At 46.2% G+C, this 22197-nt stretch overlaps 1 protein-coding gene across 1 annotated transcript; it reads left to right on the forward strand.

The window, feature by feature from the left end:
• The first annotated feature begins 16829 nt into the window (after positions 1-16829).
• NCMAP (noncompact myelin associated protein) lies at positions 16830-21806 on the forward strand. Its single transcript, XM_010576346.1, has 4 exons — positions 16830-16914; positions 17046-17130; positions 17631-17768; positions 21467-21806. The coding sequence occupies exons 1-4, from the start codon at positions 16830-16832 to the stop codon at positions 21804-21806; spliced, it is 648 nt and encodes a 215-aa protein (XP_010574648.1).
• The last annotated feature ends 391 nt before the right edge of the window (positions 21807-22197 follow it).

Raw genomic sequence — 22197 nt, forward strand, 5'->3', positions numbered from 1 at the left:
TGCAAGTGCTGCGGTGACGGGCACCAAGGCAAGTTTAGGTTTATGAATGCAAGTTTAGGTTTATATATGATGTCTTTATCAATGGCTCCCAAAGTGCTTTACGTGGCGAAACTTGTGTACCTGATCAGTATTTGTATTTCTCCTCCAGAGGTAGATCAAGTGGGCTGTCAGCTGTGGATATGTTTGCTACCCTTTCTCTGCCTCCTTCAGCCAGATCGAATAAGCAAATTGGGGAAAACCTACACATTTATGGGTGTGATGTTCTGCTCTGACTCCCAGCACAAAGCACCAAGTAACCAAAGATGTTATGAAGCCAAAAATGCAGAGGCCCAAAAGCCTGCCTGGTTCTGGTCCGTCGCTTTCTGGTAGTATTTGTGAACCTAATGTTCAGGGCATCCCTGTGATAAGATGGTTGCAATTTCAATCTGTTATTTCACACGGTGCAAAAATACATGGTGAATTGAGTGGAATTAATGGTATCTCCTGCTTTCAGTATGTCTTATTTTGTACTGAGAAAGAGCGTGTAATGCCAATGCTGCACTGAGATACTAACACTCTTCATCTGGGCACAAAGCACAGCGCCAAGCCCAAGCATGGTAAGGGGATTTTGTACGTTTGCAGTGAGATGTAGTGTCAGGTATCGTGTTTCTTTGCATACCTGAGTTGCTGTACATTAAGTGAGGGAAACCAGAAATGCTTTTATAACTGGATCTTGATGGGAAGAGAGTGTCCTGGCAGAAGAGCTGCCTGGCTCCAGCTGGGTATGAGCCGTCTCCCATCTGACACTTTGGAGTGCTGCATCATCACGTCTTTGCTCCCATGGGATCTGTCAAGGGCACTCCTCCCCCACCACCTTGTGACCCAAAATGAAGCATTTCTCACACAGGAAGAAGCTGAGAGCTGCAAGGTAGGGAAGTGTCTCATTTTTAATCCCAACTTCTCTGCAGGCTGCATGTGCAGCCTGGGATGGGACGGTCTCTTGAGGTTGCCGTCTTTTGTGAGTCTTTGTTGGTGCTTTCTCTAAAGCAGCAGCTTCTGAAGAAACAAAATTGTGTAAGAATCTTACCTTTTTTTTTTTGGTCTGTTTTTTTCTTTCCTTCATAGCTGCAAAGGAAAAACTGTGATTTGAACACTTGAAAGAAATATCCCTGTGAATGTTGATACTTACTCTAAATGTTGTGATTTTTAAATGAGCTCTTGATTTTTGGAGCCAGCTCCTGGTTTGTCTTTCTTCTGTTTGCTTATCTAACCCCAGCTGTGGGCTCGAGAAGTTCTGGTCCTCCCTTTGAAGGCTTAATTGAAAGGTGGACAAGGAAGGTACCTGCTTGCCAGCTTCTGGCAGGAGTAGGTTCTCCAGCTTTGAAAATATTTCAGTTGTGAGACGAAATCTTTTGCCCTCTAGATCTTTCTTTTTGTCTTTCCCTCTGGCAGACCCAGCAATAACAAGCTGGTGTTCTCTCTCCAAGCCCTGCTTCTGTCCCCCAGTGATTCATTAGTGAGCTGGTTTGCTTTAGCAATGCCTTATCAGTGAAATGCTTAGAAATGTGCCATGCTGGGGTTCTGCAGAGCCAGCGATACCTGGGCTCCATGGCTGCAGACGTGCATTCAGACCAGTTGGCACAAGTTTTGTCCTCCAGGCTACTGGAAGTGAAAGGCACCCGTGTTTGGGGGGTGAGAAAGGTGAGGTTCAGGGTTGCGCTGGAGGAAGCTGAGTCCCATGGAGCTGCAGGAGATGCTGATGTGGAGGGGTGATGGGGGATGTGGGGAGGCTGGGGGAGGCTGCAGGAGACCGATGCACCGTTCCCCACGAAGCTGCCTGCTGTCATTGCCCGACTTCTTGTGTGAAGGTGTGTGTGGGACCTGCAGCAATCCTTACTTCTCTTGCCCCAGCTGGTACAAACCAAGCGTTTGAAACTCATCTTGCCAGGAGCTGCGGCTTTCCTAGAGCTGTCCCTAAAGAAAAGCTGTCACAGTAGAAAATCTTGGATCTACGCTCATGTCACTGGTTGTCTCTTACCAGTTTCCAACTCAAGCAAAACTCCAGGTCAAGGATGCCAGCGCAGACCCCCCACCCTGGACTTCGTTGCCCGCATGACACAGCGGAGACAGGCAGGAGCAGAAGAGTTTCACTGGACCGGCATGTTACAAACCCAGCAGCATGCGGAAATCCCTTCTTCTGATGAATGCATTAGGAAACGTGCAGATAAACCCATCTTGTTACACAACCCAGTGGCAGCTGAGTAACTGTTACTTGTAAAAGTCCTGAAAAGGAGTTAGGAAGTCCTTATCCCACCACGCAATCTATGCCAGCTCAGACAAGGTCTGGTCTGAGGATTCAGAGGTTTAAATGAGAAAAAAGCAATAATTTACAGATTCATTTACAGTCAAACCTTCACTCTAGTGAAGTCAGCCATCAAAGGAAGCTGGGTAGCCACGAGTGATGTACTCTGGTCTTCCCAAGAAATCCACTGCACATGTTTATGGATCATTATGAAGCTCCTGTTGCTGCTTTCCCGTACGGAGGCAGGATTTTGTAACAGGCAGGCTTCATCCATGTTTCAGGTTGCTTTATAATGGAGGTTTGTGGTGTTAGTTCTGCGTGCAGATGGGGAAGCTGAGATGCCAGATGGGGAGGGGGAAACGTCTTCTGCACGGCAGCTCAACAATCGTAAACCATGAATTGAGCCCAGACAAGAGGGCTCTGCAGATTTGTTAATGTGGTTTCCTGGTTTCTGGTGGAAGCAGCATCAGGCCCCAGGCAGGGGCAGATCCCTTTTTGTAAGCGTGATTTCCACATGAAAAATGCAGCCAGGGACTGCGGTCACACGCTTCTTCCCCACTCATTACTGGGAAATGCAGAATAAAGCCAACTAAGTACAGGTTGAAGGCAAGGCAAGGATTCCTTCCCAGTTTGATCCTTTTACTACCAAGAAGACAATTTTGTTCCCTCTTTGGGATGGATGCGTTCGGGATTCTTCTCCAAAAGTGCTGGAAGACCTTTGGGCACTGGAGTGCCCCACGCATCAGAGGGTCCAAGATGTCCCCGTGAGCCTGGTCCAGTACCGCGTTCCCCCCGTGATATCCCTCCCCCGTGGGGAACCGGACACGGAGCAGTGCCGAGAGCGGGACGTGCACCACTCTTCCCAGCAGAAAGGTCGGAAACCGCCTTCGGGTTTTTCGGGAGGTGGCAGCTTCTCCCTCAGTCCCGGGCCGGGGCCGGGGCTGCGGTTCGGGGACTGTTTCCCCCCCCCAAGCCCGGTACCGGGGCTGCGCGGGGATAGCGGGGTCTGTTCCTTAAAACTGCTCGACTTCGCTTTACGTCAGCCTGAGTTTCTGCGTCAGAACTCCTCTCCCTCTTCTTTCCTCCGGGGAGGGGGGGGGAACGACGACACAAGCCGGGGCTCCCCCCACCTGCGCCGGGGAGGCGGCGCCGGGGGCCGGGCTGGGCGGCCCCGGGGGAACCACCTGCCGGTACCGACACCCCCCTGAACCCCCCTCCCCGGGTCGCAACGGGGCAGGGCTCGGCTTCCCCCGACCCGGCCTGGCGGGGGAAAGGAGCGTGGAGCCCCGCGGGGGAGGGAGAAGGAACGGCGGGGGCCGAGCCGGCGCCGGTCCCGGTCCCGGTCCCGGTCCCGGTCCCGGTGGGGAGGGAAGCGCCGTCCGCAGCCTCTGCGGGAAAGGTCGGTCCGAGGATGAGCTCCTGAAGCCCCGCAGCATCCTCCTGTGGGTAAGTCTCGGTAGCTGGGTGGGTAAAAGCTTGCGGAGGGTTGGGTATGCATATGGAGCTGGAGTTGGTATAAGTTTAATTTTTCTGCTCGAAAGCTCCGAGTTTAGTTTCTGCTGCCAGTGAAATGGCTGGAACTCGGCGGTTCAGGGAGGTTACTTCGGGTTTATGTGCAAGTGATCATGTGTACCACAGTAAATGCTTCTACGTGCAGCAAAGTTCTTTATTGGTAACTCTAAACCAGAAAGAAATACGGAGCAGATGTCCTCGTACGATTCTCTGCTAAACTGGTGCTTTAGCAGTTGTTTCATTAATTGGAAACCTTCAAGGTACAGGGTCTGGAACTGATCTGGCAAGTTGTTTCCTCCCCAGAGAGAAGTCTGCACGGCTGTTGAAAGATTGTTCTCTCCCTAGCAGTGTCCTTTCATCACTGGGGATATGCTGAATCTCTTGTCCTGACTTACTCACCCCCAGCGCTATAAATAAGGTTTTGTTGGTGGGTTTTTTGTTGGTTTTTTTTTTTTTCAATCTGCTGAGCGGCGTACTAGAAAGGGCTGGCAGGCTAATATTTAACATGAAAAGAACTAGAAAGCTTGGAGCATTGTGTTACAGTTCGCTGAGCGTCTCCAGCACAGAACAAAACTATACTGCTTTCATTATTTGGGAACATGCTGAAGTTGCTGAAAGGTTTGAACTGCGATTTCTGGCTTTTCATGGTAATTAATGTATTTAATGCCCTAGGAAGTCCTTGTTAAAGGAAGCATAGTATTGTGTAAACAAATTTCACTAATGTGATACATTGTGCTGGATGGAGTGTTTGGGCAGGAGGGTTTGATTTAGTGATTAGGAACTAGAAGACAAAGGCAGTGCAGTAATCCGTGATTTCATGGCCCCATAAGAATTATTGTCTTGCTGCGTGGACAGGTAACTGGGCTGTGAGTGCCAGGGTTAGACACTGAGGGCTTGCCAAGGGCTTTGAACCGTTCTGATGGAGGATGGGGTGTAAGCATAAAGTATCGCACTGCCTACGTGTTTGTCTACACAGCGTTCTTGGAAGAGGTGGATGTGCCTCATTGATTCAAGAAGTTTGCATGTGCAGTACTTAAAGAAATCTTGCGACTGCTTTCATCCTGCTGTTTGCAAAGTGAAAGAAGTTGCATTTCTGTATTGCATACAGAATGCTCTGTGTATTTTTTAATACAGGAAAAACCGAAGGATATGAAACTTGCAGAGGTTTTTACCACAGTACTGAGATTTGCATTTTTCTGGTAGATCAACAGCTTCAGTTGCAGAAGATCCAGTCCAGTAGCTGGGCAGTACATTGTACCACATGCTGAGCTGCAGGCAGAGGACAGCAGTCCTAAAACTCCAATCCACAACTGGCAGTAGACCTGGCTCCCTTGTTGGCAATAATTCATGAAGGTTTCCTGTCCAGCCCTGCTCCTATCTGTCTGCTGCTATTGAAAGCGTGACTTTTATTAGTTACGCTAAATTCTTCTTCTTATGGCAATAAACAGTGAATCAGTCAGGATTTAGTGCACAAAGGAGCTGGAGAAGCCCGTGAGTGATACGCCGAGTGCCTACAGCGGTCTTAGATCACCAGCTACTGTGCTCACGGGGTGAATCCATCAATGCGGAACACCCTGCGGGGTGCTGGATTCTGCCCAAAGCAGCCACTGCTCCCCAGGGTGATATCTCACGTGCTGGGTTCTCATGCCCTTGTGCCAGGCTGGGACCAGCGTCGCTGAAGAGCGGCTGTGTTGGGAGGGGGCTTGGTCGGGGCCGGCGAGTGAGCCTTGACCTGGCCTATTGTTGGGGATGTGGGAGAGGGGAAAAAAATGTGGTGGGGATGACTGTGCTGCTTTTATTGAGTCACAGAAATCAGGAAATGCAGCCAAACCTATAGTGTTCATTAGGCCTCTTCCAGGGAGAGATGATATGAGGCATGAATGGAGATCACAGAGGAGGAAAGCAAGAAAAAAAAGCTGCTGGGATGTCTGAGTCATCCAGTTTCCCACTGACATACATAGCTTAATGTTTTCACAACCACCTCCATGGAGAAACAAAGTTATAACCTAATTCCAGGGGCCCTGGAGTCAGGGTTCTTCCTCGCCATCAGCGGCTCAGAGCCAGCTACCAGCTGGGGATCCCCCTGCCCAGCTACGAGGTTGATGGTGCAGTTGCTTCAAGTACCAGGCTGGGTGAGCAGGCAGAGGAAAAGGGCTCTGCCTTTATCGCATCCTCCCATTCGGATGGAGACAGCCCCCTGGACGAAACACACACCTAGATTCATCCCACATAACATCAGCCCTTAACCACTCAGCTGTGGGCTTGCAAGGAAAGTGCTTTTTGGTGGGATTTGGCAGTGCTCAGGCTGAGGAAGGTAAATGAGCCTGTGGATCATCACAGCAGCACTGGGGGACTTGGGCTGCCCATCATCTGCCGTGCCAGTCTGCAGCACCGCAGCCTTGCGTGCTGCATGGCTGTTTTGTGCTTCTGCTCAGAGCAGAGTAGAAACCCAAATAGTTACTTGGAAAGACAAAGTTTCCTATTTACTTATTAGTCTGTAATAGAAGCCTCAAAACTCTGGACCTAGCAGATGTATTTGTCTTTAGAAAAGAAAAACGAACACCCATCTGCCAGCAAACAGGAGCTGGGTTGATTCACGCGCTACGGTTTGTGCTGATAAGTGCAGAGAGCCCTTCTCTGACATGAAAGGCAGCTCATTCCAGCCTGCTGTGGGTCACAGTGCGAGCCATGGGTATTTGCTCTGTCCCGTGGGAATCTTGGTGTAAGGGAAATCCAGAAATAGCTGTTGCCATCTCTCTGGCTCTGCTGGACATAGCGAGGGGTGCCTGAAGGCACATCTGGGATTGCCTTCCTCCTTGGATTTGTTCCTGGCATCAACATGCCATTGGGTAAGTGACTTGCCCACAGGCAGCAAAGGGTTCAGAGAACAGAAGGCCGGGGAGGCACCCGGCCTGAACTCTCCAGAACTGGGAGAAGTGGTTTTCTAGTCTGGGAAGCCCATCCTGGTTTGGGCAAATCAGTCACGAGTGATACTGGACTCCAGCCATGGTCTGGCTTGGCTAGGAAGGAAGGTTGAGGATAGGCTATAGATTTCAATGCATTTGGCTCGTGTGTCTCTTTTTTTTTGATTGTTATTGTCCTTATGAGTCTTAATTTGCTCCAGGTAACTCCTTTTTCCTTCTCTTGTCACAAGTGGCTGACAGTATTTTAGCAGTTCTTTGTTTTTTAAGGCAAGTTTCCCATATGTCTAGGCAAAGCACAGGACATTTTTGCTGGGGTTCCCCTCTTCTCTTTGGGTATGCTCTTCATGAGAGGTCACTGATACTCAAGTCTACACAATATGGTTATACAAATACATTTCGGTGTCTCTAAAAAACTCATTCTTGATCTTCATTGTCAGAACCACCACGGAAAGCTGCTTTGCTGCACGCATGTAACTCGGCCAACCCTTTACAGGGAAGGGACACGAACTGGCCAGACAAGATATAAAAACTCCCTGAACTCTGGGAAACTTTTCAAATTGGATCTGATTCTAGATCTGCATGCCACAGCAGGAGCCCAGATCTGCCCCGTGCTACTGATGTTAATTAATTTCATGCTGTTCTCCAGCTGCATACGATGCTTTGACATTGTTTTTGTGGTTTCTAATGGTCCTGTTCCAGTAACACAAAATGGGCCGTCAAGTTCCTCTTTGAACTGCCTGTGAGAACCGGGCTGTGTGACATCTGTCCTGCAGTGCTTTGCAGTGGCAAGTAAAAGATAGCCAGTCAATGAGGCTGGGGGAGCCGAGTCCCCAGGAGAGGGGACATGTGTCCCACTGCAGGCAGGGCACTGCCAGGGCTGGCGGTGGGATGCTGAGCTCTGAGCCCCTCTTGGGGAGAAAACTCTCGAACCGCTCTGTGAGAATGTGTGAACACATTTCTTCTCACCTACTAGCCTTCTTTCCAGGCTTATTTCATGTCTCCGTCAGGGGAAGGTATTTCAGCATGTCGATTAAATGCCTGTCTGTCCTGCATTCAATCTCTGGCTAAGGGGAGGCTATGTCAGACTCGATCTACTCAGCAAACAAGCAGCACATCACCATCCCCTGCCCTGTTTTAAAAAGTGTGTTGAAAACTGCCTCTGCTGCCTAGTCTTTTGTAAAAGAGAGTGGTAGTCTTTCTGTCCTGAAGGCAGGTGCTGGCTGCGCTGCCTGGCTCAGCATCCGCAGGGCACCAGCTCACGGGGAGCAGTGGCTGCCCCATTCAGCTTGTTCCCAGGATTTCCAAGACTGTCTTCGCCCCACTCTGGCTCCTCTCACCTGCCTTTTCCTCTTTGTCTCTGGGTTCTCCAGATTCCTGGCTGATGCGTAAGGGCCTCCTTGAGTGTTCCTGTTCTGCCTGGTCACACTGAGAACAAGTGCCAAGCCCAGCTACAGATACCAAGCGGTGACAAGGGGCCTGATGTCCTCGACTCAGTGGAGACTTTCTGCTTGTAGGAAAGTGTTGCTGCAATATCTAGTTTTTTGACATATGTTTCGATGAGCAAAGAGAAATGTTTTGTCTCCCAGAGCAGTTCAGCTGGCCGGAGTGGTGGTGTTTCAAAGGTCCAGGATGACACTGAGATGTGGGTTTATCCAGCTCTGAACTAGCAGGGAAATGCTCCTCTGTTTCCTGTTGCTGGTTCTTTTTCTTTTCTGAGCAATCTTTGCCTTGTCTTTTCTGAAGAGCTCTGGAGCTATAGGGAGCATGCAGAAAGCACACCTTGCACTGCAGAGCAGGAATGCAGATTCAGAAGACTTCAGTCTGGGTTAGATCCCAGAAATCGGGGCCGATCTGGAAGTGGGGGGACATTTCCTTTCTCTAAGTGATTGTAGTTACATACTCCATTTTTAAAGTTACATTTATTGAAGACTTTGGCCCTAAATGAAACCAATCTCTTCTGTGCTGTGATTCCTTTTCCATACCACCATCCCTTGGGTTTAGTTTGGATTTTTTCTTTCTTCCTTTCTAACTGGGAACTATTTGGGATCTTGCGTTTAATACTGGACTTTCAGACAGATACCTGTTTCTGACCTTTAAATAAAAGGGTTAATGCTGCAATTCCCACACTCAAGAGTTTCAGTCCTAATCCCCTCTCTCCTGCTTTGGAGCATTTATGGGTTGTGCCTGGAGTAAAGCAGATGCCCTGATGGAAAATCCAGGTGAGAGAGGATTTCTACAACAGTGTGATCTACTGAATGGCTCCAACCTTTCAGTAAATGGCAGATCCAGCAAGGTACAGAGCCTGATAATCATTTCTGCAAAAATATTATGAATCTGCAGTGGTTTTTTTTTAACTCTTTTCTCTAGGAATCTGAAAAGCTGTAGGGAGTTTTCTAAAGATACTGCTGAAGAGCTGAAATGAGTCCTGCAGTAACAGGGCCCTTTCTAGAGCATTACGTGCACAAAGCAGGGTTGACTTTCTGCTGCAAGAACAGAAGCAGACCGTCCTCAAGGGCAAGCTGCTTTTTTGTGGTTTATTTGTCCAGCTCCACTGAATTTGCCATGAACATGCAGTTTGCTGGGACTTCTTTGAACAGCAGAGACAAATTGTTGCGTAGTGTGACCGCTGCCAGACTCTAATCGAGGGTTCAGCTCAGATTAATTTTCTTGCTTTCCATTTGAGCGCACACGTTGATGGTTTCTAAAATTTGTCACCTTGAGACTCATTCACCCTCCCCTGTGAGTCACTCCTGCACTGAGATTCATACAGGTGCCTGGAGGTATTTTTCTTCTTTCCAAATCAGTTTTTTCTGGGTAATATGTAACTGCTAATCGCACATCCTTCCCTCCTGTGTCCCCCACCTGAGTGCTCCCAGGAACACGCACGGTGCGTGGGACCTTATCAGTGTGCAGCAGGGAGAGGCACCTTATTGCAAGCAAAGAGTCCGGAGTGTGTCGTGTTTGGGGAGCCCGTGTGGACTTTGGGCTCCTGTGACGCTTTGCGCCTGCTGCAACAGTCATCGCTTTCTAAGTGCGTGAGTGCAGGTGGATTTTCTTTGCCCCTTGCTGTGGTGAGTCTTGTAATCCACCAGACTGCATTTTTGATTCTCGAAACAGAGCTTAATTATGCTGCCAAGCACCGGTGGGAGCTGCTGCTCAGAAGTATGGATCTGCTAATATCTTTCTGCACGGAAGGGACTTCCAGCTCCTGCTGAGTCCAGATGAGCTGGGAATCAGCCTCAGGCTTTGTTTTGTACTATGAATTGGCTGTCCCTCATATCCCTCATGTTGATTTTCCTGGCTGAATTGTGTGCATGGGAGCTACCTCTAGCACACAAGCAGCATTTCTGGGATGCAGTGGTGTATCTGTAGCAATTTGCTGTAGAATGTAATACAGAAGTTCACCCTATCCTTTCCAGAAAGCATGGGACTTGCTGCACAGGGGATGTATCCCAGATTTCCAGCTGTGCAGCCATACTTGCAGAGCTACTGAATCATTGCAGCGATGGCTGAAACGGAGGATGCCCAGATACCAAAGGATAGAAAACCCTCAATATCGGCTTGGACAAAGCCTTCAGGTAGAAGAGCACATCTGATGAAGAAAATGATGTATGGTCATCTTGACATAGTGCAGAGAACTGTGAGCTAGCTCCAGCCCCGAAGGAGGTACAAATCACTCGTGTGTTGTGCTGCAGTGTTAGAAAAGGCTTTCCTGATTGCAGGGGCAAACCAAGAGATATTAGTGACACTGTCTGAGCCTTGGAGACTATCTCATGAACCATGAAATCGGTGTGATCCATCTGTGCATTATTTTGCTTTAAGTCTTGAGACATGGTTCTGTTGTTGGAGAGTAAGCAATCCTTTCTCCAAAAAAAAGACCAAGTGGTGTATTGCACCTTTCCCTCTTTGTTATAATAAGGTGGATCACATGAGACTTACTTGCCAGCTTTTGATTACACCACTTGTAGTTTGTTAATTTAGCATATTGTGTGTGCACAGTCATACGTTGAAAAGGTAGAATAAGAGCCTTCTAATAATAATTAAAAAAAGCTGCCAACAAAAGCAAATCTCTAGCATTCCTTTCAGGACTAAGCTGCAAAATTGTTCCCAGCTCTCCTGATATCTGATATATCATCTGTGCGTTGCATGTAAATGGCAGTTTTGTTTTAAAATGTTACTCCATTTCCTCTTAAGTTAATCACTTCAGATCTAAATAATGAAGTAACTCCGTCTTCTGCAAATGCAACCATTGGACCAAATGATTTATTGTAAATGTCTTTTAAAGAGCCTTACTCACAGCACATTAAACACCCCATTTTCTTTTGGATGATGTATTAGTTTAAAATTTCAGTTTTGTTTAGCATTTCTAGATGGAGGGGGTTTTATGCATCCCAACTTTCACAGGTCTGCCTGGAAACCTAGGGAAGCAGTAAAGCATGCCTGGGTCCAGGATGGGAAATCCCAGACAACCGGCCAGAGCTAGTGGGAAGCTCTAGATGACACATATGATATTTGTCAGTGAAAAAGGAAGAATCTGGGTGTTTAAAAAATAAAAAATTCAACAACAAGCACCTGAGCTCAACCTGACAGGCCCCACTGAATAGTCCTGTAACCCAACTGGAGGTTACATTTGAGCAGCGCAAGCTTTGAGCTGCAGGAACTTCAGGTGGTGGCACGGTGGGGTTTTTCCACTTAAGTTCAAATCCTGGTTCTGACATATTTCACAAGTGCCCGAGCAAGTCTTCTAACCCGAGTGTGCCTTAGATCCTGGCCTGTAACCAGTGGGAAAATACCACTGGCTTGTTTTGCTTCCCTGTCCTGGCTTGTCTGCATAGGCAGTCCTACCCTGAAGGATCTAGAGTGTTTTTATGATATGAATGCATTTTGCTGAACATGGTGGAGTTAGTGTAGTTCCCATGAATAAGTGCATTCACACAGAGGGAGAGGAGAAATGTGTGTGGCCCAGCATTTTAAGGCAAAAAATTAGAATTGTGAAATCTGCAGTTCACAGTCCAGTTTAGACATTGCTCCTGGGCAGGTCAACGACAAAGTCTCTCTGGTTCATATTTCCAGGCGTGGCTTTTGAAATGAGGGCATTCCTTTCCGGGGACCTGTCTTCACCTTCTCAGTTCTTGTCATCTGTGTGAGCTGAGGGTTTTTAGCCCTCTCAAGATACAAGCCACGCAGGTAGAATTGCTGGGTTTTTTTTCTTGGTGCCGCTACTGCACAGTAGAGTTGACTGCAGTTTGTGTAACTTTCTGTGTCTTGGCAAGGAAATGAAATGCTTTTAATATGTGTTTTAACAACAGCTAAACCTGGAGAACTCATGCCAGAACCTGAGACAAATGCTTATATAAAGGTGCTGGTCTGACATCAGGACACGTACTAATACACAGGCTCCATACAGAGCGGGGTTGTTTGCCTGAGGCCACGTTTATGCCTTAGCTCCTGCTAGCCACTTTGAACTTGGTTTTTTTTTTTCCCTCCTTCCTCCCTCTTTAGAGCCTCACAAGGTAAATTCAGGCACATTCAGGTCTCACTGAAGCACACTGTGGTTTTATTACTTTCTGAAATTACAGTTTGCCTCAAACCCCCGGCCATGTTCCCGGTTCTCATGGCTCATGATGCTGCTGGAAGGTGAGCGCAGGAGCACGTGGCTGCACTGCCGCGAGGCTGTTTGGATCGAAGGTGGATGGTTTGCCAGGTTATGGGGAGCTGAAGCTGAGTTTGCCACTCTTAAATATAAGCCTGTTTCCTTTCTGCGCTGTGCCATGAATGCTCAATTGATTCTCCTGCTGCTGGAAAACAGCAGGGAACAATGAAACACGCAGGTTCAAACCACTCAGTGTTCACTGCGATTAGGCAAAGTGAACCTTGCTGCAAAGACAGGGAAGGTCAGGCTGCTCGAGTGGAGACAGGAGCAGAGCTGAAGCATCCATCCGCTTCCTCTGGGGATTGCTCGCAAGCCAGGTCCTTGCTCTTGAGCTCAGTTACTTTTAGGAAGGGGGAACAACTCTGGACTTACTCAGAAAGATTAAATTCTCCTTTGGATGGGAGTGAGTTTGCTGCTTAGGTTGATGTGCGAGCTGAGCTGAGCCTGGGTGGTTTGAGCTGAGCCTCAAACAGAGGTGCCTTAGCACAAAGCTCCTTTGGAGCCGTGAGAGGGTGGATGTGGATGGCAGCTGGCTCCTCAGCCTCTTCTTCTGCAGGATAAAAGATGGTGATGAGCCTGTGGTGTGGAATTCTTGCAAGAGAACAAATATGAGATTCAGTTGACTGTGAGGACGTCTACCACTCGTGGTAGAAAAGTCCTTCCCCCTCCACTTAATAGGGTCTGACTGCTTCTTAGGCTTCTTCAGTGACATCTTGGCATTTGTTTGTTGGAATTAATGCTTTATGCCTCTGATAATTTGCCTCTCCTCACAGAGCTGCAGCACCCTGGTAGTGTTCATGTAAGTTCAGCTCTCAGTGGCCTTTTGATCGCTTAAGGTGGTTCTCACATGGCACTGCTCATTTACATTTGCAAGAGGACCTGAGGAAAGAGAATAGCACAAATTCCAGTCTATTTCTAAATATTCTAGAGGATATTCCCTTTCCTAGCAGCAGTCATGGCTAGTATACTGAGAAAGAAAACCAGAAATCAAGCAAACAAATGCTGGGTTTTGTCATCCCGTTCCTTAGTGGGTTTTGTAACTTAAGACCCTGACCTGTTGACGTTTTTGGGAGGGGAATCAAGTCACAGAGCTGGCAGCCAGTGCTCTTCCTTAGACCTGGATAAGTAAGGAGGGAAAAATCACCTGGTTTTCAGCCTGTGTTTGGCCACAATATAAGACAAAAATGCTATCTGTGCAGCAGTGGAGTTGAAAGGATGAATTAATTCTCTAATTGAGCTTCTGGGTCACAACTAGTATATATTACTGCTGGAGAAACAATAGCTGATTTCATGTCTAGTTTAAAGCCTGCAACACAGCTTGATGCAAATACGACCTTTTTCTAGGTGGCAAAGCGCTGAATTTGTGTGTCTTCCTAACTGGCACCTGCCTTCCCTGGCAGGGAGTTGGCTCTCAAAGTCCAGCTCTCCGGGAAAAAACTCAAACAAACCCCTCTGTTCCCTGTCACCCCTCTCCTGTAATTGCCAGGTGCTGCACAAATCGCTTGACAGATGAGCTCTGATCCCCATCTCGTCATAAATGAGCACGGCCATTCAGCTTGAAATTTGACAGGGTGGAGAGGGCAGGGAGGCTGTATAAATGGGGGCATTGCTACTGCTTGCCAAAACAACCTATATGCTGTATCTGCAAAGGTGTTTTAAATGGAAACCTGCCCAAAGCTTAACTTTATGGAAACACTTCCAGCTCCATCATATGGGGATGCAAAAATAACCGGCAGTGTGTGCCCCCAGCCCCAGTCTCGAGAACTACGGAGGAATTAGTGGCTCTCAAAACCCCAGGCAGGTGTGTATGCACAGGGGGAAGTGCATACTGTGTGTCATAAAGAAAGAATGTCTTGTGATTGCTGTATCAAAGTCCATTTCTTCTTCCCATGCTATATAGCTTTTATTGAGCACTCCTGATTTTCCAAATGTTTTTCTAAACAGAGTAGGATCCAGCCTGCAATACCCTGAAACCGGTAGGTTCCCATGGATTTTGCTGGGCTTTGCTGGGTCCTTGAGTGTTGCAGTGCAGGCTTCGTCAGGCGTAACCCAGCTGATTCACAGGGGAGGAATGGAGCTGGGACTTGCTGTAGGTAAAGCGGAGGAATGGCACCTCCCACCCTGGCCTGAGACACAGACCTTGAACCTCTTTACTTGTTAGACAATGCAGAAAAAAAAAGATTTGATGCATTTTTCAAAGTGCATCTTAGAATGTTACACCCTGTTGGCTGAATTTCATCCTTTTTGTAAACAGGCAGTTTCACTGTCAACAATGAAAATTCTTTAGTTATAGGTGACTCATGCACAAATAGCTCACCATTACCAAGGTAGTTTGAACCAGATGGAAGTTAGTAAGTATGAATATTATGTGGCTTAATATCGAAATATTCAGCCTTATTTATTTGGGATTTTTATTTTAGTAGCCAGAGGAGGAGAAAAAACGCTTCTGTCAATCTGGAATCTGTGCTCTCCTAGTCAGGATCAACAAGGTAAAAGTTGGAAGTGGCTTTTTCTGAATTATGTCCATAGTCAAAATACTTGCTCAGCTTTCCCCAGCCTGCAGTGTGACAGAGAGTCTCTTCAGCCTCTGCTTGTCAATGGTACAACCTTCATCAGCACGGGTTTCAAATGGATGGATGGATGGGGAAAAGTGATGGGGACAGCGCTGTTACCTGAGCTTCGGTGCCTCTCACAGATTTCCTCCAAGGCGTGTGTAAATCCTTTTGCTGTGCTATACAATAAGGCTGGGCAAACTCGAAACACAAAATATTTCTTTCAGCGTGGAAAGATCTACGGCTACAGTTGATGATCATGTTGCTGAATTAACTTGGCCTTGGCTAAACAAAGGAATCATTCAGTCAGAGGAGAATGACCCAGTTACAGACTCGAGACAGAGTTATTTTTGTTTTTTAAATTAAAAGAAAAAAACCCGACCCTTTTTAACTTAAGGGGATCGAAGTATTTGATAAATCGACCTCACAGTTCTGATCCTTCATACCCATGCAGACACTGAGTGCTTCCCATCCTGCTGGTTACTGATCTCTCTCATTCCTCACAGATCTGTTAGCAGAGCCTCCCAAGTACACATTGTGTGTTGACTCAGCTACTGGGCTCCCCACCCCGAAACAACACCCTGCCTGTCAAGAGCAATCAGAGCTCTCCCCTCCTTGCCTATCAAATCTGTACCCTGCCACTACATGTGTTTTATTTGATGGATGCTACTTTGCAGAAACCTTTAGGAAAGCTTCAATAAGGGGCAAGGAAGGGAGACTGCCTTTCACATTTGCACTTCTCTTTATTACCGATTTACTTCTATCCACTCAATAATTTTCTGGCTATTCTGTATCTTGTGCTCTGTAAAATCAAAGCTACTAAGAACATGCCACATGTCCACAATATCCCAATGGAGTGTAACAGACAGCAGGGCAGAGTCCTGCCTGGTTGTACTGGGCAGCATCTGAAACGGGAAACTCAATTCCAGAATCAGGTGTTGAAGAATAATTTAATTTTCAATGGATAGTTTAAGTGTATTAGCTTTCTGAATCTGGGGGCTGAAATGGTTTCAGAGGTCTGTTTGAAGTGGTATTCACACCCTTCTCAGACTGAAGGAGTCTTTTAATGGCTAAGGTTACTAGTCACATTTAGAAAACATTTGGAAAATGCTTATAAAATCAGTAAACATACAGGCTGCTCTTTCTAGATCTACAGTTTTGTCCTACCAAAATGCAGAAGCAGGCATATTTTCAGCTATCCACTTGCGGGCTTGTCCTCTTCAAATAATAGACCTGAGATGACACTGATGTGAGCGAGGTGCTGGTTCGAACTCTGTAAACTTTCTGTCATGGTCACATTGCAATGTTTTTTTCTGTTGTGGGATAGCTGTTGTTTGACATGTAACTTTTGGAGCTTCGAGTTAGGGGATTAAACTGTTTTTCTGCTCCACATTAGATGAACGAAGCTACTTCAAATTCTCTTCTATAAAAGAGTTTTTAAACCTTTCTGTGCTGATTTGTTTTCCCTTCCTTAAAGACATATTACGGAGTACTGGGTACAGAACTCTTCATGCTTATTTACTCAGTGATCTGAATCTCACAACCCGAGATGATAGTCTAAAATCCTAAACCATTTAAAATATATATATTTATCCAAAACTTGTATTACAGCAATAATGTATAGGTAATAATGCATTATTGTGTTTATATCTTATTTTATCCTATTAATACTGAGCAGTGTATATTGTAAGGCAAATTGCTCAAGACTAGATTTTAGCAAAATTTCCATCGACTTCAGCAGGGCCAGATTTTCACCACTAAGAAAATATTAAAAACCCCAGTTCAGTGAGCCTGCACTTGGTAGACTCTGAGTCTTTAACGGGTAGTTGCCTAATTATCACTGTGAAATTTTGGTTAATATTTTATAAACTCACTCTTCTTTTTTTTTCTTCTGTAGCCGAATCAAGATGACGACAGCCGCACCGCTGATCAATAATACTCAGTTCTCAGTAAATGTGACCACAAAGTCTCAAGAACAAAGTCTCTATCAAAGTAAGAAAAGTAGCGGGGTGGTACCTTTTTTTTTTTTTTACTTAAGTGGACCTTGAACTTGGCAAACTTCAAACCGTACAATGACAACTTTGTAAATAAGGCTTTTTTTCCCCTTTCTGCTTCCCTGCTAGGTTCTGGAGCAATAGTTGCTGCCATCGTAGTAGGAGTGATTATTATTTTTACAGTGGTTCTGCTCATATTGAAAACATATAACAGGTACGTGGCCAAGTTCTGTAATTCGCTAAGACAAGACTAGATGAACCAAAATCACTGTTAGGTGTGCTGTTGTCTGACAGACCACTTCAGTATTTGTTGCTGAAAATTTCCAGGAGAATCTAAACTATAATGTGCTTGATTGAAGTGTCCTGAAACTCAGCGTCAGTGTTCTGTGATTGAATTGCCAGGAAGCAGAAAGAGATGCTTGATGGAAGCTCTTTGTAGGGATCCCTGTTGACACAGGGGAAAGGTCTGCTGTGCGCATCAAGGCTGCTAGAGAAAAGCTTGATTTCTCACTTTCAGGGCATTGGGTTAGACTTATCTGCTCTAGAAGCACTGACTTGCCATTTAGTGTCTTTGAGATGAAATCCTTGCTTGTATTGACTTCTCAGTAGCTGTTCAACATAACCTGCTTCAGCGGGAACCTTCCCAAAACTTTCCATGGGAGAGACCACAACATGCACCAGCATGAAATGACAATTTCATTTTTACCTTTACAGACGCATGAGAGTGAAGCGGGAGTTGGAACCCAAAACCACCAAAACAGCAATGCCACCTGCTTTAGGGCAGAACAGCAACAGCCTGTCTCAGCACCCAACAGTGACTTTCATACCTGTGGATATCCACATGCAGAACAGGTAACTGGGAACGCTCATCCTCCCTGTGAGAGAAGAGAGATAGGAATTCTTATTTACGTGGACCTGGGACTCCACAGCAAAGCGACGCTGCATTTGGAATAGCGACGAGCTCTTATTTTGTCTATAGATTGTAATTAATCCTGCTTTCTGTCTTTGGGAGGAAAAATAAAAGGTCTCGACGCTTTGTGTATGACTGAAATCAACTGGTGGAGGCATACAAATCATTAGAAACTCAATGAGCCTTCTTACAGAGCTCTGGATATGGAGAGACTAAATAAACCAAGCCCATTTGTTGGAAAAAAGATGCACACTCATATTTTGTGGAGCTTTTGCTTACTCAGAGAGTTTGAGCTTTTTCTGGTCTGCAATGATTGATGATAAACTGGAAGAAACATTTGGATGTGCAAGCTACAACTCAGGTTGTACCTGGGCTTGTTATGATTTATGTGAAACAGGTTTGTAGTTGGTTTTATACATGATGGATAGTACAGGAAGTATCAAAATTGTATTTATCTTTACTCATCTTTCCTGTTGCTAATGCCACATATGTATGGTTTGAGATTAAAAAGTTACCTTTTATTTTCAAGTATTTCTAAAATATTTCTATAAACTTGGTAACCTATCAATTTCCAAATGAACTCAACATCTAAGGATTTTCACTCTCATGCCAAGAACTGCTTTAGTTTCATTACTGGAGTTGGGTTAGAATGTTTTGTCTTAACACAAAATATGAGAAGTTCTTTAATTGAAAAAGTAAGCATGGAAAGGCAGTATAAAGCAAGCAAGGCTCTATACAGCTACTGTGTACAATTCACATCCTGAAATGCTTTGCTCTCTAATGCAGACTAGGCTTGAACTATTTTTAGATTTTTTTTTTCTAGAAAGTAACCGAAAGTGATGTTGTTTTGCAAGTGTGATGATTGTGGGTGTACAGTAATGCAACAAAGAAATTCCCTAGGATATTCACAGCCCACTGAGTGCGAACACACAGCAGCATTGTCAGACATTCAGTGGCTGATTGTCTCAAGTGTGTGTATCAAAGCAGCCCTGAAACACTGTCTGACAGGACAGATAGGAAGGATTAGGAAGAAGTTCAGAAGTTAAACCCTGTTTTAAATAGAAGTACGTGAGGCTCTGAGAAACAGCTCTACTCTTTGACACACACAGATTTTATGGAACCACTCGCTTGAATGGCTGGACAGAGTGTGAAGGGAATATAGCGGTATCGTAGCAGTCTGGATTTATTGTATGGTGTGCGTCTTGCGCGGTTAGCTCTAAGCTACTGGGGCCATTAGAGGGCTCCAGCCTGTTTGTAGACCTTAGTAAAACTGTTAGTAGGGTATTTTTAACTCCTTTTTGGGAGCTGTAGAGAAAGAAATTCCTGTTGTCTAACTGAATTGATCACAGAGAGCCTCCAGCTTTAAAGCTTTTTGTCCTGCAGCGGTTCACTTGCTGTTCTTCCCAATACTGTCACACATCACCACTAGTTACATTCTTAAATCACGCAGTGCCAAAACAAAGCTGACCATTCTCAGAGTAACAGTGGTGAAGGACTGGGGTGATAAGTTGATGTATTTTCTCCAAGATGTGAAGCCATCTCTTGGAACAGGTCATTTTTACGAACTGGTATTTTTGTGCAGAAACTAAATTCAATTACTTTGCAATTTTTTTTGTATGAAACTAGAGCACAGTTTGAATTCCAAACTAAATATTAAGACAGCTGTTTGTGAAGTTTCTAAATCTTGTTGTAAATATTTTACTTGTCCTAGTTCTCCAACTTATTTTTTGCGGCAGAAATGATTGATATAATAATTCAGAGGGGACTGCAGCTGCCAATTTAATTTTTCTCCAGAAAGGTAAAGGAGTTGGCCTCCTGCTCCTATCTCTGGACGGCTAAGGATGTTTTCTGAGCATGTTCCACTGTATCAAAATCAAGATCTTTTGAAAAGATAAGACCCATCTTACTGTTATTTTTTAACGTTACCAGCCAGACCTACTTCTAGAAAATTTTGTTTACTTTCCATTTACAGAATTTCAACACAATGAAGTTCACTTTGCTTCACTGAAGCAGAATAAGCAGTACTACTATAAACAATTCTGGATTGGTAGAATTACTATTATTGGCAGGAGAATTACTGCTTTGACCACACTAGCATTGCTCAATCTGAAAAATTCAAAGCGTGCTGCCTTACCAGTAAAATTTGCCTTATATTGGCACAGCCTGGGAGGCCCCCACAATCCATTCTGACTCCTGTCAGCAAAATCCAGAGCTTATGCTGACCAAGCAAAATCACCTTCATAAGAAACAAAAATCACTGTATTTCCACTGCGCTACCACTGTAATGCTTGTATAATTTTCTGTGGATTTAACAGTTTTCCAGGAACAATCCCACGCTGTCCTTGCCCTGTAATAGTAGCTGCTTCAGCGCTGATTCAACCCGCCCCATCTAGGCACCTGGCTTCCACTTTCAAACCCCCCAGCTTTTGGAAAAGCTCCCCTTTAGCTGCCTTTGTGTCCAGACTTGCCATCAAGTAAACCTGCTGGTTAAAAAAAAAAAAAAAAAGATGACTGAAAGATGATATTGCAAATTGGTCTATTAAAGAAATCCCAGACCATGTAAGCCTTTGGAGAGAATAGGCAATATAAGTGTAACGCATTAATTGTGATTCATACTAACTCATTAGAGCTTATCTATGAAGCTCTGCAAATTAATACAAAGTTGAATCCTTAGTGACACAGTGCCTCAGAGTGCCTTTTTGCTCAGCAAGGTGGTGCAAGCAACCTTTCTACTTTGTTACTCTGTTCTTTGGTTACGTTTCTCTCTTTACAAAACATCAGCGGGGCTGTATTCGGCAGTGACAATGAGAACGTTTGGTCTGCAGGACATACAAGAATTATCACTAAAAATTTTTTCTAAGGGCACACTCAATAGTTGGTCTGCAGTGGGTCTTGCAAAAATTAGTACTTCTTGCTCCTAAAAGTCTTCTAGAATTAACAGCTTCAGCAGGTTGGATCCTTCAGTCTCACAGTTGGCGCTTTACTGATGCAAGTACATTAGTAAAATGTTTCAATTTTCACTTCTAGGCGAGCACTGTTTCCCAAAACTTCTGCAAGGCAGCTTTCACCCCTCCTGGATCCTCACCCACCTTATTTCAGCAGAGCACGTAGCTCCACCTAGTGTCCGCCCCCCCATCTAGCTGGTTGCAACTCGTATTTCTCAACAGACAAAACCATGAATTCCTAGTTGCCAGCTTTACTAAATTTCAGAAACTACCTGCACCCCCAGCCCAGTCCTCCTTCCCCTTACTCCACGGTGCCAGGACTGTTAAGTAGCCGAGTTGAACGCTATCCCAAGTTGGGCTGTGCAAAATGCAGAGGTATGATGATTGGGAGTCTTAAGATAAAATGCAATAATGTTCTTTGGGTCTTAGCCTGTGTCCCATAACCAATTTATTTTCCAAAAACATATCTGTAAAACTGTATGTTTCTCACTTGTGACACTTACTAATGACTGCTGATAAAGCGGGAAGCAGCTGTTGTGCTTTAAGTAGAATCAACTTTATTTAAGGGGACCTAGTACTTCTTTTTTAAAGATAAAGGACATATGAGTTTCTTTCAGATAAAGCCCAGGGCTGTTACTTTGGATGGATTTGTATTAACCCCAGTGAACTGTGACTTTACTCTCCCATCCTCTCAGGTGTCTTTCAGCCAGTAACATGCCACACGCTTTTGTCTGCGCAAGGAGCACGCCAATTCGTCGTGAAGTGGGATGGAGGGCCAGACCGCTCATGGCAGTTCGCAGCAGGGTAACTCAACACAGCCCATCGCGTTTACTGACCAAGCAGAGTGCTGAACGGGCTCGTGGACTAGGCGAGCACTACAGGGCCGCAAGCAGAGGCCTGGGCCGTTGTGTGGGGCGGCAGCGTTGGCAGCACCGTCACGGCCCCTCACGGGCCCCGGTGGTGCAGAGATCCCGCTGTCTTCTGTGGGGCCGCAACGGCCCCTGTTCTGCGGAGGAAGAACCCGAGCTGATGTGAGGAGACAGCTCCTGAGGGGAAAAAAAGCCGGGAAGGAGCTGACGGGGCCGCGGTTACCTCAGCCCGCCAACACGGAGAGAGGCGCTCACGGCCGTTACATCCCTCGCGCGCATGCGCCGTTGGCCGCCAGGTCACCTGCCCCGCGCGCGCGCCCCGGGCCGCCTCGCCGCACGTCAACACCTCGCGAGAGGAAGAACCACACGCACAGACAGGACACCCGCGCGCCAGTGATAAGGGCGCCTTACAGCCCCCCTCCCACCCCCCCCTTTCACCTCACCCCGGCGGAACGCCGCGCTTTGCGATTGGCCGTCTCCCGCGCGCGCACCGACCCTCCGTGGCCTCAGCTACCAATCAGCAGGCGCCGGAGAGCCTTTGCGGGGCGCCCGGCTCC

This window comes from Haliaeetus leucocephalus, unplaced genomic scaffold (assembly GCF_000737465.1).
Source record: "Haliaeetus leucocephalus isolate CR32 unplaced genomic scaffold, Haliaeetus_leucocephalus-4.0 Scaffold517, whole genome shotgun sequence".
NCBI classification, from domain to species: Eukaryota; Metazoa; Chordata; class Aves; order Accipitriformes; family Accipitridae; genus Haliaeetus; species Haliaeetus leucocephalus.

What these genes read in the sequence shown, in the direction of transcription:
- NCMAP (XM_010576346.1), top strand. Translation starts at nt 16,830, where the DNA reads ATGACGACAGCCGCACCGCTGATCAATAATACTCAGTTCTCAGTAAAT. An exon ending in AGAACAAAGTCTCTATCAAA is followed by an intron (nt 16,915 to 17,045) that starts GTAAGAAAAGTA and finishes CTTCCCTGCTAG; the next exon opens with GTTCTGGAGCAATAGTTGCT. An exon ending in GATATCCACATGCAGAACAG is followed by an intron (nt 17,769 to 21,466) that starts GTAACTGGGAAC and finishes CCATCCTCTCAG; the next exon opens with GTGTCTTTCAGCCAGTAACA.